General features: G+C 33.7%; 1 protein-coding gene across 7 annotated transcripts in view; it reads left to right on the top strand.

Moving 5' to 3' along the window:
- Positions 1 to 4,496, top strand: part of ZNF280D (zinc finger protein 280D) — a 112,675-nt gene extending 108,179 nt beyond the window's left edge. For 3 of the 7 annotated variants that reach the window (XM_057722441.1, XM_057722439.1, XM_057722440.1), the window contains one exon: positions 2,533 to 4,494. In XM_057722441.1, coding sequence (XP_057578424.1) covers positions 2,533 to 3,157 — 625 coding nt within the window. In that variant the 3' untranslated portion in view covers positions 3,158 to 4,494. Of the gene's footprint in view, positions 1 to 2,532 lie in introns of all 7 variants that reach the window. The other 4 variants (XM_057722444.1, XM_057722445.1, XM_057722442.1 and 1 more) reach the window with 3 other exon arrangements.
- The last annotated feature ends 12,351 nt before the right edge of the window (positions 4,497 to 16,847 follow it).

Here is a 16,847-nt window from a genome sequence, read left to right as displayed (position 1 = left end):
ATTTGATAAGTTAAATTTTTTAAAAGTACTTACAAGAAAATAAAATGTTAAGAGATTTTAATTGCCTCTATTAAATGAAAATAGTTACAAGATGCTACAGGTTAGAAGATGGTGACAGTTATTGCAAATAGGTAATTTTAAAATCATATTTTTAAATATTTTCAAAAAGCTATAAAGCTGCTTCTGTGGTAGGATCTCAACATAAAATTTCCAAAATTCAGGGATTGGTTTTTAAAAATTTAATGCTCGAGTAGAACACTATAGAACACAAGAGGTTGCACAATCTTTTTAGCAAAATAAAATTCAACATTCTAATTAGAACTTTATTCCAGTTAAAGATGATTTTGTCTTTTAAATTAAGTACTTTCCCCATTTCTATCTTTATGCCATGTGTTTTACAGTAGGCTGCTTGTTAACCTGATGAGATTAATTAATCTGTTGCCTCTAAAAAGAAAATTATGGAATGAGACCTTTTGAAGATGTTTCTTAGACTTCATTAGAAAAATTATCTAACGCTGGGGCTTCCCTGATGGTCCAGTGGTTGAGACTTTGCCTTCCAATGCAGGGAGTGTGGGTTTGACCCCTGGTCGGGGAGCTAGGATCCCACATGCCTTGTGGCCAAAAAACCAAAACATAGAACAGAAGCAATGTTGTAACAAATTCAATAAAGACTTTTTAAATGGTCCACATAAAATAAAAAAGAAAAGAAAAATTATCTAGCCCTTTCTTCACCTAGCATTTTTCCTAGAATTCTGGATAGGAAAAGTTGACAAAAATTCAAATAAGGATTTAGAAAAAGCAGACTAGTCACATCCATATTATTTAACATTTTCTGTAAATTATAGTTAGTTCAATAAGATCTGAACAAAAATAAGAATTTTACAAATTTAAATAAGGGAAATGTTACAGTTTTTTGCAGATGATGTAATTGACCTGTACAATCCAGGAAAATGAGCTAAGAATGATTGAAATTAATCAGAATATTAATGAAAGCAACTCAGTGTAAAATTCAGAATCTTTCCGATATGCCAATAAAATGTAATTACAAAATATAAAGGATAAAATTCACAGTAATGACAAAATAAGAAATGTGCAGCATCTGTTTAGAAGATTTCAAAGAAAAAATTTACTGAGATAGAAAATAATATATTAGTAACTTACATGATAGGTCATTTTCCCAAATTAGTTTATGGTTAATGAACATTTAGTTGAAAATCCAAATTGGATTTGATTTGGAAACTAGAAGTGTTTAAAGTAAGATTCATATTTTCCTATTTATTAATACCATAATTTTTAAAATTACAGCTATGTTAGATATTAGATTGTTTCTGTATTCACTATTTTAAACATTGTTTTAATGAGCATCCTTGTACAAATATCTTTTACTTTTTCAAACTATTAATTTAGGGAGAAGAGTAGTAGAATGTAGGTGATTTGACCTGTTAGATAATAACATACAATGTTAATTTCTAATTGTTAAAGCTGGGTGGTACTGGCCCATAATAATCTAAAGACACATCAGAACAAAATAAATACCAGAGAAACAGCCTTATAAATATAATTTAGTAAATAATAAATGACTATCTGATAACATTGCTTTGATATTTGAGCAATTCATTAGGAAAAAGTCTAAATTCCAGGTGGATTAATGTAAGAAATAAGATAAATGTAATCAATAAATTTCTTTTTTGCTAAAATAAGCATTGTTGCATCTGTGTAAAGGACTGGAGATCCTCTTGGAAATCTCCTGTTTCTAAGACTCACAGACATAGAAAACAAATTTTGTGGTTACCAAAGGGGGAAAGGGGTGGAGGAGGGATAAATTAGGAATTTGGGGTTAATATATACACACTACTATATATAAAGTAGATAAACAACAAGGTCCTATTATATAGTATAGGGAACTGTATTCATCTAATAGTTTCTGTTAACACACCAGGGTAAGAGTAAACACAGAGACAGGTATACACATAAACATATATGTATGCATGTTTTATATTTACATATTTTTAGGCATGTGTTTATGTTTTTATAAATTAGGCTGTTAAAAAAATCAGTGAAATGTTTGTAAATGCTTACTTGATTTTGCATAGGGAAAACATTCTAAGACTGAGGACATATAAACCATAAAAGAAAAATAGGGTTTTCCCCACATATATTCGTTCTTTATTTAAAGTACCCTTATGAATTAATAAGCACACTCACATTTTAGCTAAAAATAAGCAAGGGTATGAACAGATAAAAATAATGATAACCAGGACTAAAACCAGTGGATAGACTCCTCAGGGTCCCTTTAATGTGTGACTGCAGAGTTTCTCACTCTGTTGCCTGAGAACATGACCACCTCCTAAATTGTAACATCATGGCAAGGACTGGGGACCTGGTTTTTTTTATTTGTTTGTTTTGGGTGTTTTTTTTTTGGCAAGCAGTCTTGCCTTTTTAAAAATTTTTTTAGAGAATGTCTTTACTTTGATAATGTTAAAATACATTGTATTATGAAGAAATAGATAATAAATAGCTTTATTTTTTCAGTAAACAAGATGAAGCTTCTTCAGAGGAAATAAAAAATGGATGTGATGTGCATTTATTTGAAGGCTCATCAACAACAAAAAGTGAAGAAGGCATATCAGTTTCAGATAAAGAAAATAATACCTGTCTTGAAGACCAGGAAACTGGCTCAAAGAATATCTTCAGTTATGATTCAATTATTGATGCAGATAAAGTGGAAAAGGAAAAACAAATAGAGCACATTTGCCAGGAAACAGAGTTGAAGATGTGCCAAAGTTCAGAAAACCTCACTGCATGTGATCAGATTGAAGATCGCAATGCCAGTGAAGCTAGATTTTCTTCAAAGAATATTAAGGATTTGCGGTTAACATCTGGTGATGTTAGCATTGATCAGTTTTTGAGAAAAAGAGATGAACCTGAATCTGTTAGTTCTGATGTTAGTGAGCAAGGCAGTATTCATTTGGAACCTTTGACTCCATCAGAAGTGCTTGAGTTTGAAGCCACAGAGATTCTTCAGAAAGGTAGTGGTGATCCTTCAGTCAAGACTGATGAAGTAGTGTCTGATCAAACAGATGATGTTCCTGGAGAAAATAGCCTTAGCACAACAGAGATAACAGGACACCTGGCAGATGAAAAAGAAAGAAGTTGAAATTAATTAGGCATTCTGAGTTTTAGGGTACCAACAGTAAGAGCATTTGGAGCAGTGCTATCAAGTGAGCTCAGTGGTGCTGTTGCAGAGTACAGAGATAGAAAAATGTGAGGGAGGTCATTCATACACTTTACCTGTATGTTCAACCTAGGTTATTAAATCAATTCATCATTTATAGCATGATTAGTATGAATTTCCAAGAAGTTTTAAAAGCAAGAATACGATTTTAATGAAAGTTAAATTTGCAGTGAAAAAGTCCCATTTAGCAGTTTTTGAGGATATGGAACTTGGTCAATATGAATCGATTATTAGAATATTAGTTACTTTAAAAAAGCTGTTGAAATTTCCATCAGTCCTAAGCTAAAAGTCCTTATTACCTGTACATCTTTTTCAATTTACTTAAAGGAAGAGATTTGATTTAAAATAATGCTGATTGGCATTATTAACAAAGGCTTCATTTTGAGTATGATGCTGGTAAATGGAGCATGTTTAGAATGCTAAATTAGTTGATCTAATGAGAATTTGGATGAACATAAACTTAATTTTGGATATAATATAACATTCCAGGCTGCCAGAAGCATGTAAACAGAATATTTGAATCTGTGTACCTCCATACAAGTGTTAGCCTGCCAGGCTGTAAGCTTACCTTAATTAAACTTTCAGTGAAAGTGAAATTATTAAAATAAAAATTTATATTTGTGCTTTTTGTCAGTGTGTAAGCTGTGCAGAAATCCCTCGATGTACTAGTTGTATAAAGTAGAAACCCATTGTTGAAACTCCTGTAGCTATTATGCTTTTAATATTGTTTTAATGATCTTCTTTAGAAATAGACCCATAAAATGGTCTGGAAACCAAACCAAAGTATGTATTATTGTAGATATTGTAAAGCAGTAAACTGAAAACATGTCCTGGCATGAATTCAGCCATGTTTAAGTGACTTTTTCTGTAATTGTAAAATAGAAACTTCAAATGGGACCTAAAGCAGGATGTAAGAAATTAGTTTGAGATATTTAGCCTAATTTATCCATAAGATGGCTGCTAAATTGATTTTTTTCAGTTTTTTTATCATATAGAAAATAATAGATATAGAAATGAATAATATGAGTAACAGTAGTTTGCTTTGAAGTACTAATAAACTTATTTAAAATGCTACATTTTTACTTCTTAAAATGTGCTTTGAATTCTTAAATTTTGTTTCACTGAATGTTAAATGTTAAAATGGCTATTAAAATTCTGCTGTACATAGTAGTTTTTGAGTAAATATTTGCAATAAAAATCTGTCCCTGAATAATTTTATTTTTCAGAAAGGTGCTTGAGCCGAATTGCCTTTGGTGCCTCTAGAAATTGTATATTGTTCAAGGAAATTTCATGTTAAAGTTAGCAGTAGAATTCATTCTGTATTCTTTAAATAATGCATGATTTATTTTAAATTAAGACAAAGTACAGGGGGGGAAACTGCTAATATTTACAGAGAATAGACTTGCTTTACAAATTCTCCTACTTCAAGAGAATTATAATTTAGTATTATAGCTTTCTATCTGCTCAGTAAATTAAAGAGGCTAAATAGGCAAAATATATTGACTTATTTTCTTGAATATTTTTGGGGGTGGGGGCAAATATTTTTATCTTTCCTGCTTCCAAGAAAAGATGGGATAGAAGGACTTATTAACTGTCATCCTTCACCTTATTGAAATATAAATCTGTAGCAGAGAAGACTTTTGGAGTAATTTAAACCTTTGAAGAGCAAGGGGAAGAGAAAGTCTACGTAAGGACTGTTTTCTGAATCTCATTCAATTAGCTGCCAAGCCTGTCACCTAACGCTACAAAAACCTAGAACACTGTGCCAAAATAAGTCTCTAAGTGACACTGTAGTCCGTTGTGAGTTTTGAGTAGTTCCTTCTCCTGCCCCTATATACTTACAGTAGTGGTATTCAAAGTACCTGATCAGTGAACAGTTTATACCTATCCACTATGACAAAAGGAACCTGTACCAGACTATGAATACTTTACTGAGAAAGTTTAGCAATGAAAACAAAAAAAAGTAGTTGAAATAAACATTGTACTTGGTAACAATTGGCTTATGTTTTCACATAATCTCCTTACCTCATTTCTGATCAGGAACAAACAATTCAGGTATGCAAACCAAACCTGTGAGTAGTAGTGCTTTAGCACAGTGGTCAGTAAATTTTTTCTGTGCAGAGCCAGATAGTGGATAATTGTGGACTGCATGGTCACAATTATCCAACCCTTCCTTGTAGCTTAAGAGCACCTATAGACAATATGTAAGTGATAGCCTGTTTGTGTTCCAATAAAACTCTATTTACAAAAACAGAATGTTGGTTGGATTTGGTCAGTGGACTGTAGTTTGCCTCCACCTGCTTTAGAGTGCTGTTTTGTCTGGGACAAATTGAGCTCAGGGACTGAGATTTTCTTTGCCAATAATTTATTTAACACCAGTTCACTGTGAGAATTATAGTTTATAATAGTTCATAAGCCAATACCATATAGGATAATGTCTGTTAATAAGCTAGGAAAGAAATAACATACTCCAAACCAATAACAGAATGATTATGCTGTTGTTCCAGGCAAAAAAAGGAGATGAAAGAAATAAAGTCCAAATTTAGGTGAGATGTACCTTTCCATGAATTGATTGTCTGTAGAGTCAGTCCTTCCAAATAAAAGCTGGGTATCAGCTGCCAGCATAGGTCCCTTGCTGCTGGGGCATGTAGCTAGGGGGTGACAACACCAGTGTCAGTAGGCAAGCTGGGCTGCTCCAAATATTACAACTCCAGGGACCATTACATGACTTGCACCACTGCCTACCAAGAGTGGTGTCCCTTCTCTTCGTGAGACTGCTGCACAGGTTAACACCGCTGAGGACAAGAGTGGCCTGACCCAGCAGGAGCAAGTATCTCAAGATCTTCAGAGAGCTATTTAAGTCAGCAAAGAGTAGCCTTGCCCAGACTAAACACTCTCGGTAAGTCCTCACAAATTCTTGGTATTTAAAGTCTAAATGCCCATCGTTTGATAGCTGCTCTTCCATATGTTGGCGCTGATTATCCTCCCCAGCGGCACCTCTTAATGGCTGAGCTCTGAGTACTTATCAATAACAGCAGATGTTGATGACATCATTCTGGCATAGCTTCCTTAGTGTAAACAAATCTACCCTTAGATCAAAACAACTTCACTTAAGTCATAAACAAGTGGGTGTGAAATCATAACAAACCAATACACAACAAGCGCTTAGACTGAAAGCTAGTGATGCCCTCTAGAGACTCTTTGCCTAAGAACTAACTGCCAAGGTGCCTTACTATGTTGTAGTCTCCTGTTACTTAATGAAAGAATTATGGTTGATTACTTGTGCAGTTCAGTGACGTTAGAAACATTCATTTTGTGGATGTACTTTTAATTTACCTTGAAAACCTGAATGCCATATTTATTTATGTTATTTCTTCCCCTTTGTATCTCTCCAATGTTTTAGGGAGAAAATTGTGATTTTTTTCACCCTATAAATTTTTAAAGAACTATTCTAGATGTTTTTTAAAAGGAACTGTCCAGATACAAGTCACCTTGTTTTAGCTATAAGTATCTGGGCAATTATTTGCCTAAGGTTACAAAGCCAAGATTTGAACACAATTTGATCTGATTCTGAAGTTAGTGTTTTCTCCCACATCTATAGTTCCTGCATTTATATTGAATGTCCCTTTTAATAATATATCAGTTTTTGCAAATAACCCTCCCATTGATGGTACTAATTACAATTTTATTTATTATTCCTGCAGTGATTATGTGCATATGGAATGGAGGACCTCTTAACCTAAAGAAGAGGACCTACTGATCTCTGTTATTAATAGGAATTGAAAAATTGTACCTCAAGAGGAGGGGTTAGTGAATATTCTATTAACAGGAAAGACAGCATGTGATTTAAAGATACACTTTATGTAACAATTATAAATATTTTGACATCATTACTTTTTTTAGGCTTCTGTAATGTCATTTGTTAATTATGGTTAACATGGTCATTTTTGATCCATCAAACTTGTTACTCCAGGGTCACTCACTTGTACTGACTTCAGTGAATTAGGACTTTTGTATATATATATAGGCCTGCAGGTATTTCATTTTTACTAGATTACTGTAACACTAACACTTGTTTTTTTCAGCTAAAAAAATAAAACACAATTTACCTATTTCTAAACATCAAAAGAGAAATGATTATTTTAAAAATATTGTTTACTAATGAGGCATATCTGCCAATCCATGTATTCAAAATGCATAGTCAAGTAGATCTTTTAAAAGTCATGGTAATGTTTAATTTTCAACTCAAAATCTATAAATTCAAAGATACTTCACTTGGATCATCTTGTAAGGAATTAAACACATCTGTAGCAGCATCTGTAACATCATCGAGGGATGAGGTATCCAGGGTGAAATTACTTTTACAGTTAGCTAAAGGTAACTTTTAATTGCTTGTTAAAAGTATTATACGATCACTTTTGTTATTTAAAAGAATATACTATGCATAATTTAGCTGTCTTTGATGATACAGCAGGTCATCATTATGAAGATTTTTGGACCAAGCTGTAAATGAAGCTATAGCTGCGGTTGTTAATGGCCTGAATAACTACTGATCACAGAAGTGACCTTGGATTTTGGTTTACAGAAATATTTCAGGTACATCTAGGGTCATTTGACTTTTCCAAAAACAGAACAGGAAAAACTGACTACAGTACTCACCCTATTCAACCTCTTTTTTTTTTTTTTTTAAGAAGGAAGGAAGAGTTTATTGAATACACTTGTAGGAGGCAAAAGTCTAACAATGCGAATGAACTACAGGCCCACCCGTTTAGAAGATGAGCACAACCTCTTTTTAAAACTGACTTTTCCCTCCTAAGTATTAAAGTAAAACCTGCCATTTGTGGAGAATTTGGTAACTATAAGCTGTAATTTTCAACTTTCAAAATATTTTAAGCATTTACCCACTACCTTAACAACTTGATTTTAATTGCTTTATATCAGGGGCTAGCAAACTATGACCCAGAGTTGGCCATCTATTTTTACAAGCAAAATTTTATTAGAAAACAGCCACGTCATTTGTTTATATATGGTCTGTTGTAGCTTTTGCACTACAACAGCACAGCTGCATATGACAAAGACCATATGGTCCATAAGCCTCAAGGATTTACAATCTGATACTTCAAGAAAAAATTTGCCAACCCCAGCCCTATATTTTTGTATGGGTATAACATAATTTTATAACTGTTCTTTTATTTTAACTATTATAGACACTGCAGTGAAGCTCTTATTTCACAAATTTTGGTCCACATTTTATTTACCTGTACTAAAATTCTAAGTGTATAATTTATTAGACTGAAAAGTGTTCAGTTTTTAAATTGAAAAATAGAGACTCATACTTACTTTAATTATATACCATAGTACTTATGGAAAGTTTCTTGGTCCAGCGTTAATTTGTAGGAATTAAGAGTTTATTCATCTAGATTTTTTTCTTTGATTCTTCAAAGTCAGCTTCTTCTTAGCCTAATGTAAATTTTCATTCCTGCTATTCACCAAATATTTCTAGTGTGTGGCCATATGACTAGTTCCTGGCCAGTGAGTTGTGAGTGAAAGTGACTTCTGGTTTCAAGCATTTAGTTGTTAATGTGAGACTCTTTAGAACCCTCTTTTCCCTCAAGCATGGTAACATTTTTTAATGTTGAGATGGTGATTGCTATAGCAGGCTTGGTTCCTGAGGGACTATAAAGAGAGCCTTCCTGTTTATTTAGATACACATGTACTATGAAGGAGAAATAGCATTTTTATTTTAAGCTATTGCAGTTGGAGAATTTTTGCTCTGCAGCAAAGCTATGTCTCTTCCTACTGATGCATAAATTAATCCTGAAAGTGGATTGCTGCCATTAGAAGAAACACAACTGAGCTACTTTACGGCAGTATGTTGCATTGGTTTAGGTGACAGATGGCAAGCCTACATGAGGTGATCCACACTCTGCTATGGTGAAAGATTTGATATACTTGACTGTAATACTTGAAAGACAAATAGTATACTTAATGAATTGTATCTCTATTGGAGGAATTGGATAACAAAATGTTAATAGCATGTTTTGGTTACTATATTGGCTACATTTGACAATGGTACCCTTAGAAAAATGTGAACTCAGATGAGAAATGGTACGATTGAAAGTGGGAATGAAAGAGAATAGAAAAAGTCCATAAATTCAGATGCTTGCAGAGTTGGAAAACGCTAAACTTCTCACCTCCAACCAATAAAAGAAGGCCGAGGAAAGAAAACTTAATTAAAGTAAGAATATGGCCATCATACCAATTATTTAGGTTAAGGAGAGGCCCCAAAGTGTTTCTTCTATGTGGAAATTGCTTCACAGCATTTCTTGGGAAACATATTTTTCTGAATTTCAAGACAATTCAGTCAAGAAATTGATGAAACAGGAAAAAGTATTGTAACTCTCCTGTGAGAATTAAAGCTTAATAATGAATTTAGTGCCATTACTGGTTTGCAGGAATCCTCTAAAGTCAGGTTCAAAAGTAAGACTATGGAAAGCTGACAGGTGGAGTCCAAATGTAAAGTCAGCATTTCCAGGAACCAGAATGGGAGCCCACAGAAGAGAAGTAGTCATAATCTGATCATTCAGTCATATTTGTAGCTATTGCCATGGTATGAATGTGTATTCATACCCGTGTCTGCTGCTAACGGTGAGTCATTCTTGCAAGTTAAATAAAAATTAGTAGGTTTACATTCATAGGATACTTTGTACAAGTCCCATCAATGGTGTTCCAAAGATAACATGTTGTGGAAGCAAAATAATTCCATAAATTATCAGTTTTGACTTGTGATTCTATGTGGTGTCATTACTCTTGAGAGGAGATCCAAATGTAACATTATTAAAGTAACTACCAAATAAATTTATTGGCATTTCCCAGTGTGTAATTATTTGGCAATGGGTGCTATTCTTTGCAAATAGTTTAACAATAAATGCAAAGAAAACAAGTAAATGTTGTGGAACATTCTGAAATGAGATGAGAAACTGATCTAAACTCTAAATTAGCAAAAGCACTATCAGTGGCAACAGTAAGACCAAAATCAGGGTAAGCAGACAAAATATTTTTATCATTAAAAAAGGAAAAGAGCTAAGAAGCAAACTAATACCAACTTGAAGATATTTTTGGATGGTCCCTAGCTACTTGACTAATATCAATGCAAAAATGAAAGAAAAATTTCTATGTCTGGAATATTTGTTACAAAATAAAGATAAAGGCTATCAGATAGGGCAATTAATGTGTTGTGTCTTTTTAGACTTTTAAATTTTATTGAAGTATAGTTGATTTACAATGTTGTATTGGTTTCAGGCATACAGCAAGTTGATTTACAATGTTGCGTTAGTTTCAGGTGTACAGCAAAGTGATTCAGTTATACATATGCATGTATTCATTCGTTTTTTCAAGTTCTTTACCTATATAGGTTATTATAGAATATTGAGTAGAGTTCCCTGTGCTATATACAGTATGTCTTGTTGGTTATCTATTTTATATATAGTAGTGTGTGTATGTTAATCCCAAACTCCTCATTTATCCCTCTCCCCTACATTTCCCCTTTGGTAAACCATATGTTTTCGAAATCTGTGAGTCTGTTTCTGTTTTGTAAATAAGTTCATTTGTATCATTTTTTAAAATTAGATTCCACATATGAATGTCATATGATATTTGTCTTTCTTTGTCTGACTTACTTCACTTACCATGATAGATTTCATTTTAAGAAAAACTTTTAAACAAGTATTTGTAGTGCTTCCCATTTTTAAAATGATTTTTGTTTGGCATTTTTGTTAATGTTTCCTTTATTTAATATTTTCTATTATCAGATAGCTATGTCAGGTAGATATAATTGTTCAGTATATAATCTTGTCCCAATACATTGATTCATGTTAATAGACATTTATTATGATGATGATGATGATGATGATGATGATGATGATGTCTTTTTTAACAGAAAATATCTGAAACACTTAGTATAACTATCACAGAAAAATGACTCAGTATTTATTTTGGTCACTCATAACTATTTTAAATATATTAAGTATGGTGCTATGCAAAATATAGAATGATGATTCTGTATAATTTGGGGATACCTGAGAATTCCCAGAAGTTTTGATTCTTCATTCCCACATCCTAAATATTAATATCTGTCAGGAATTGGAAATACCAATGCCCAGTAATTTGTTCAGATATATAAAATGGCTTAGTAAACAGGTGCTAAAGTGTCAGTCCTTCTTTCTTTCTAGATTGTGTACCCATTTTAGAAGATTTTTAAAATGTTTGTCCAGACTTTGGGGTTATTTTCAGTGAATTCTATTCTTGGCTTTCTTTCTTTTTCTTTTTTTTTTTAATATTTATTTATTTATTTGGCTGCATCGGGTCTTAGTTGTGGCATGCAGGATATTCATTGCAGCATGTGGGATCTTTTGCTGTGGTACACAGGCTCTTCGTTGTGTGGCATGGGCCTCTTTTTTCTAATTGCAGTGCTTGGGCTCTCTAGTTGTGGCATGCAGGCTCAATAGTTGTGGCACACGGGCTCTCTAGTTGTGGCGTGCAGGCTCTAGAGCACACAGGCTGAGTAGTTGTGGCGTGTGGGCTTAGTTGCCATATGGCAATGTGGGATCTTAGTTCCCTGACCAGAGATCAACCCATGTCCCCTGCATTGGAAGACAGATTCTTAACCACTGGACCACCAGGGAAGTCCCTTGGCTTTCTTTCTTAATGTTAATTTTCATCAGATGGTTTGGAATTTTCACCTGCAGATTCATTTTCAGTAGGAGTTTTTTCCTCCTCTCCATTATCTGTGCTCACCCCTCCCTATTTGGGCAGTTTTGTGGTTTCCTCCTTCTACTCATCCAGGACCCTAGTCCAAAACTGGGCCTCCATGGCTAAAATCTCCTGACTCAAAAGTGGTTTGGGGCTATAGCTGGCCCAGTATCAAAGGCAGTATGCAGGTTTGCTAAGGTTTCTGTGCAGTTTTCTCTGCTAATCTTACCAACGATAAGGTTATGCAGGTTTACATAAGCAGGAATGTCAGGCAGCAATCACCAATTATTTTCACACAGAGAGCCCAACTATAGCATGGTTCCATGCCACATATGAATTGATGTTGTCACATCAGATGAGAAAACACTCCCAAGTGGCTTCTGGCTGCTTCAACCTAGAAATCTGCAAGGCTGTAGCTTTAGCTACATCTTTCTATTGATACTTTGTTGCTTTCTATTTATGACCCAGAGAAATGTTTATTTTGTATCTGAGATTGAGTCAGTCTTTTTCTTGTTAATTGAATCTATAATTCACATATGTAGAGGAGGAGGAGAGTTTAGAGTGTGAATTTACCACCCTCTTGAACTAAAATGTCCCTTTCACATTTCTCTAAGTTTATTTTGTTGTCCTCTTTTTAGCATCTTTATTTGGATGCTTAGATCCTTTTGAATCATTCTTGTTTTCTAAAAATTAGTTTAAGGTGCTTATATTTTACAGCTAACATTTGTTAACCATTAACTATATGCCAGGCATTAGGCTAAAAGTACTTTATATCAATTATCTGCTGTAATTGTCCCCCAAATCTTATGAGATAGAAACTATTAGTGTCATTAGTAAATAAAGAAATCGAGGCACAAAAAGAATAAGAAATTTGCTAAAGGTAATAAAATAGGTAGTCTGTTTCTCAAAAGCCTGAGCTTTTGACTAGAATTAGCTCACCAGTTAAATGATACAATATGTATAAAGAAAAAGTAGTAGACTTTGTTTCTCATTTTTCCCCCTTACCCAACACACACAAAGTAACCAATGATAATAATCTGGTGTGTATCAGTCCATTCTCTGTGCTCATATAAACATATAAATGCATGTGTGCCCACAGGTGTACACATGCACATACAGGCACATACAGATTTGCTTTTATATGCACGAAACAGCTCTGTAAAAGCTCTTTAAACAAAGAATGCAGTAGTGAGGGGAAGTAGATGCCTAGGGGTCTGGGGTGTGATGAAGACTTTTCACTTTGTACTTTACATACCTTTGGCATTTCGAACTATGTTAGTGAATTGCCTGTTCAAAAATTAATTTAAATAAAATACCTATTTTAAGCCACTAAATTTATAGTAATTTGTTATGCAGTGTAGGAAACCCATAAAGGTTTTTTCCATTTTTAACTATCATAAGCTGCTATAAGCATCGTATACAAGTCTTTGTATGGACATATGTTTTCATTTATCTTTGATAAATACCTAAAAGCAGGTTGATGGAAGCACATGGTAAGTGTATGTTTAATTCTTTAGGAAATTGCTAAACTCTTTTTCCAAAGGGGCTGCATTGTTTTATATTTTCATCAGCATTATATGGGAGTTCCAGTTGTTCTAGATTGTCACCAGCACTTGTTATAGTCAGTCTCTTTAATTTTATCCATTTTAGTAGGTGTGTAGTAGTATCTTTATTGTAGCAGTATATCAGAGAATATATTCTTCATGGTCTTAACCTTTAGAATGTGTTGCTAGTGTCTTCATGGTTGAGTAAATGTCAATTTTGGTTAATGTTTCATATGTACTTGAAAGGTATATGCATATTCTGCAGTTGTTGGGTACAATGTTTTATATATGTCCACTAGGTCAATTTTCTTAATTTTTATGATTCAAATCTCTTGCATCCTAACTGATCATGTCTACTTGCTTTATTGCTTACTGGATAATGTTAGTTAAAATCTTACTCTGATTCACATGTTACTCCTTTCAGTTCTTCAGTTTTTTTCTGTATTGCAACTACTGACATGGTCTCTGTTACTACAATTTTGTCTTTTTGAGAATGTCATATAAATAGAATAATACCTTATGCAACCTTTTGAGACTGGCTTCTTTCACCCAATGTAATGTGTATGAAATTCATACAAGCTGTTCCATATATTAAAAGTTTGTTCTTTTTTATTGCTGAATATCCACTGTATGGATAAACCAAGTTTATCCATTCACCTATTAAAGGGCATATGAAGTTATTTCTTGTGTGGTGATTATAAGTAGATTTGGTATAAATGTTCATGTACATATTTTTTGTGTGACAATGAATTTTCATTTCTCTTAGTTCAATACCTAGGAGAAAGATTGCTGGGTCACATTGTAAATGTATGTTCAACTTTATATGAAGCTAAAAAACTGTTTTCCAGAGTAGCTACACAGTGTGCATACCTAAGTGTTCACATTTTACTTAGGATAAATACTTTACCTCTTAAAGTGGAATGTAGAAAACTTACCACCATATGTCCCTTTATCCTCCTTATGTTGTGTTGTAATTGTCCTACGTATTACATCTGCATTGGTTAAAAACTCTGTTATAATTTTTGCTTTTAACCATCAAATATATTTTAAAGAATTCAAGAGAGAATAGTTTATTATATTTACTTAGAAATTTACCATTTCTTTTGCTCATCCTTTATTAATGATGTGCCAAGATTCCATTTCCCTTTCATCTGAAGAACTTCCTTTAATAATTTTTTTAGAGAAGATCTAAATGACAACAAATTCTCTTAGTTTTCCTTCATCTGAGAGTGCCTTTATTTTACCTTGGTTCCTAAATAACATTTTAATTGAATATAGCATTTTAGGTAGACAGATTTTTTTTTTCTTTCTGCACTTTAAAAAACATTGTGCCATTTTGTTTGGGTCTCCATGGTTTCTGGTAAGAAATCAGCAGTCATTTGAATCATTGTTCCTCTATAATAAGGTGTTGTTTTTCTTTGACTACTGTTGACTTATTTTTTTTTGTCTTTGGTTTTCAGCAATTTTGATTATGCTGTGTTTGGGTGTGAATTTCTTTGGGATTATCCTTACTTCTTGAATCTGTAGTTTTCTGTTCTTTGCCAAATTTGGGAATTCTTCAGCCAGGGGAACCCTTTTCAAAAAATTTTGGTGAAATATACATAACATCACGTTTACTATTTTAACATCTTAAGTGTACAATTCAGTGGCATTAAGTACATTCACCATGTTGTACAGCCATCACTGCTATCTATTTCTAGAACTTTTTAATTATCTCAAACAGAAACTCTGTACCCATTCAGCATAACTCCCCATTTCTCCTCCCCCTAGTCTCCGGTAACTTCTATTCTACTTTCTGTCTCTGTGAATTTGTATATTCTTGATGCCTCATATAAGTGAAATCAAATAATATTTGTGTCTGTATTTTTTTATTTCTGTATTATTTCACTTAGCATAATGTTTTCAAGGTTCATCCATGTTGCAGCATATTTCAGAACTTAATTCTTGTTTATGACTGAATATTTCCCTGCATGTATATATCACTATTTGTCCATTTATCTGTTTATGGACATTTGGGTTGTTCACATTTTTTTTTCTTTTTCTTTCCTTTTTTGTCTCTTGGGTTGGTTTTTTTCTGCTAACATGAACATTAGACCTTTTTGTAGTGCCTCACAGGTTCCTTAAGCTCTGTACTTTTAAAGAAATATTTCTCTCTCTGTTTTCAGACAATTTCTACTGATCTATTTACTAATTAACTGACTTTTTTGCCATCTCAAGTCCATCGAGTGAGATTTTTAAAAATATAGTTATATTTTTTAATTGTAAAATTCTCATTTGGTTCTTCTTTATATCTTTCATTTCTTTGCTGAGAATTTATATCTTTTCACTCATATTAAGAGTTTGCCCTTACTTCCTGGAACACTTTTATAATAGCTTCTTTAGTGCTTTGTCAGATAACTGAAACATCTGTATCAAATCAGCTTTGGTAATAAAATAGATAAGGAACACAGATATATTGTACAGCACTAGGAAATATAGCCATTGTTTTATAATAATGTTAAATGGAGTATAATCTATAAAAATATTTAGTCACTATGTTTTACACCTGAAACTAATATAATCAACTATACTACAGTTTAAAAAATCAGCATTGCTATGTGTTGATTGTCTTTTTCTCATGTGAGTTCAGATCTGTCTGGTTCTTCACTTGCCGAGTAATTCTGGATGCATTCTGGATGTTTTGAATATTATGTTGTGAGACTCTGGGTTTTGTTTAAATCCTGTGGAGAATGTTGATATTTTTGTTTTAGCAGGCCATGAACCTGGTTGGGTTCAGGCTGCAGGTTCCAACCAGCCATCTATAAGTTTTAGTTTCAATATCAGTTCCATTTTCAAAGCCTTCATGTTACATTCAAATCTGTCTCACATGTATCTGCTCACTGGCCAATCTGAGTCCTGGGCAGTGGTTTCTCTCTTAGTTCATTTCTCAGTCCATGGTATGTTGTTTATAATCAGAACTATAGATGCATTCGTCAGAAGTGATACCAGGACTTCCCTGGTGGTGCAGTGGTTAAGAATCCGCCTGCCAATGCAGGGGACATGGGTTTGATCCCTGGTCTGGGAAGATCCCACATGCCACAGAGCAACTAAGCCCATGTGCCACGACCACTGAGCCTGTGCTCTAGAGCCTGGAAGCCATAACTACTGAGCCTGTGTGCCACAACTACTGAAGCCTGTGAGCCTATAGCCTGTGCTCCACACCAGGAGAAGCCACCGCACTGAGAAGCCCACACACCACAATGAAGACTAGCCCCCACTTGCCACAACGAGAGAAAGCCCGCACGCAGCAACGAAGACCCAACACAGCCAAAAAAATA

The sequence above is a fragment of the Hippopotamus amphibius genome, chromosome 2 (assembly GCF_030028045.1).
Source record: "Hippopotamus amphibius kiboko isolate mHipAmp2 chromosome 2, mHipAmp2.hap2, whole genome shotgun sequence".
Taxonomy (NCBI): Eukaryota; Metazoa; Chordata; class Mammalia; order Artiodactyla; family Hippopotamidae; genus Hippopotamus; species Hippopotamus amphibius.
The sequence above is the reverse complement of the archived record's forward strand: the minus strand, read 5'-3'. Positions and strand labels throughout refer to the sequence as shown.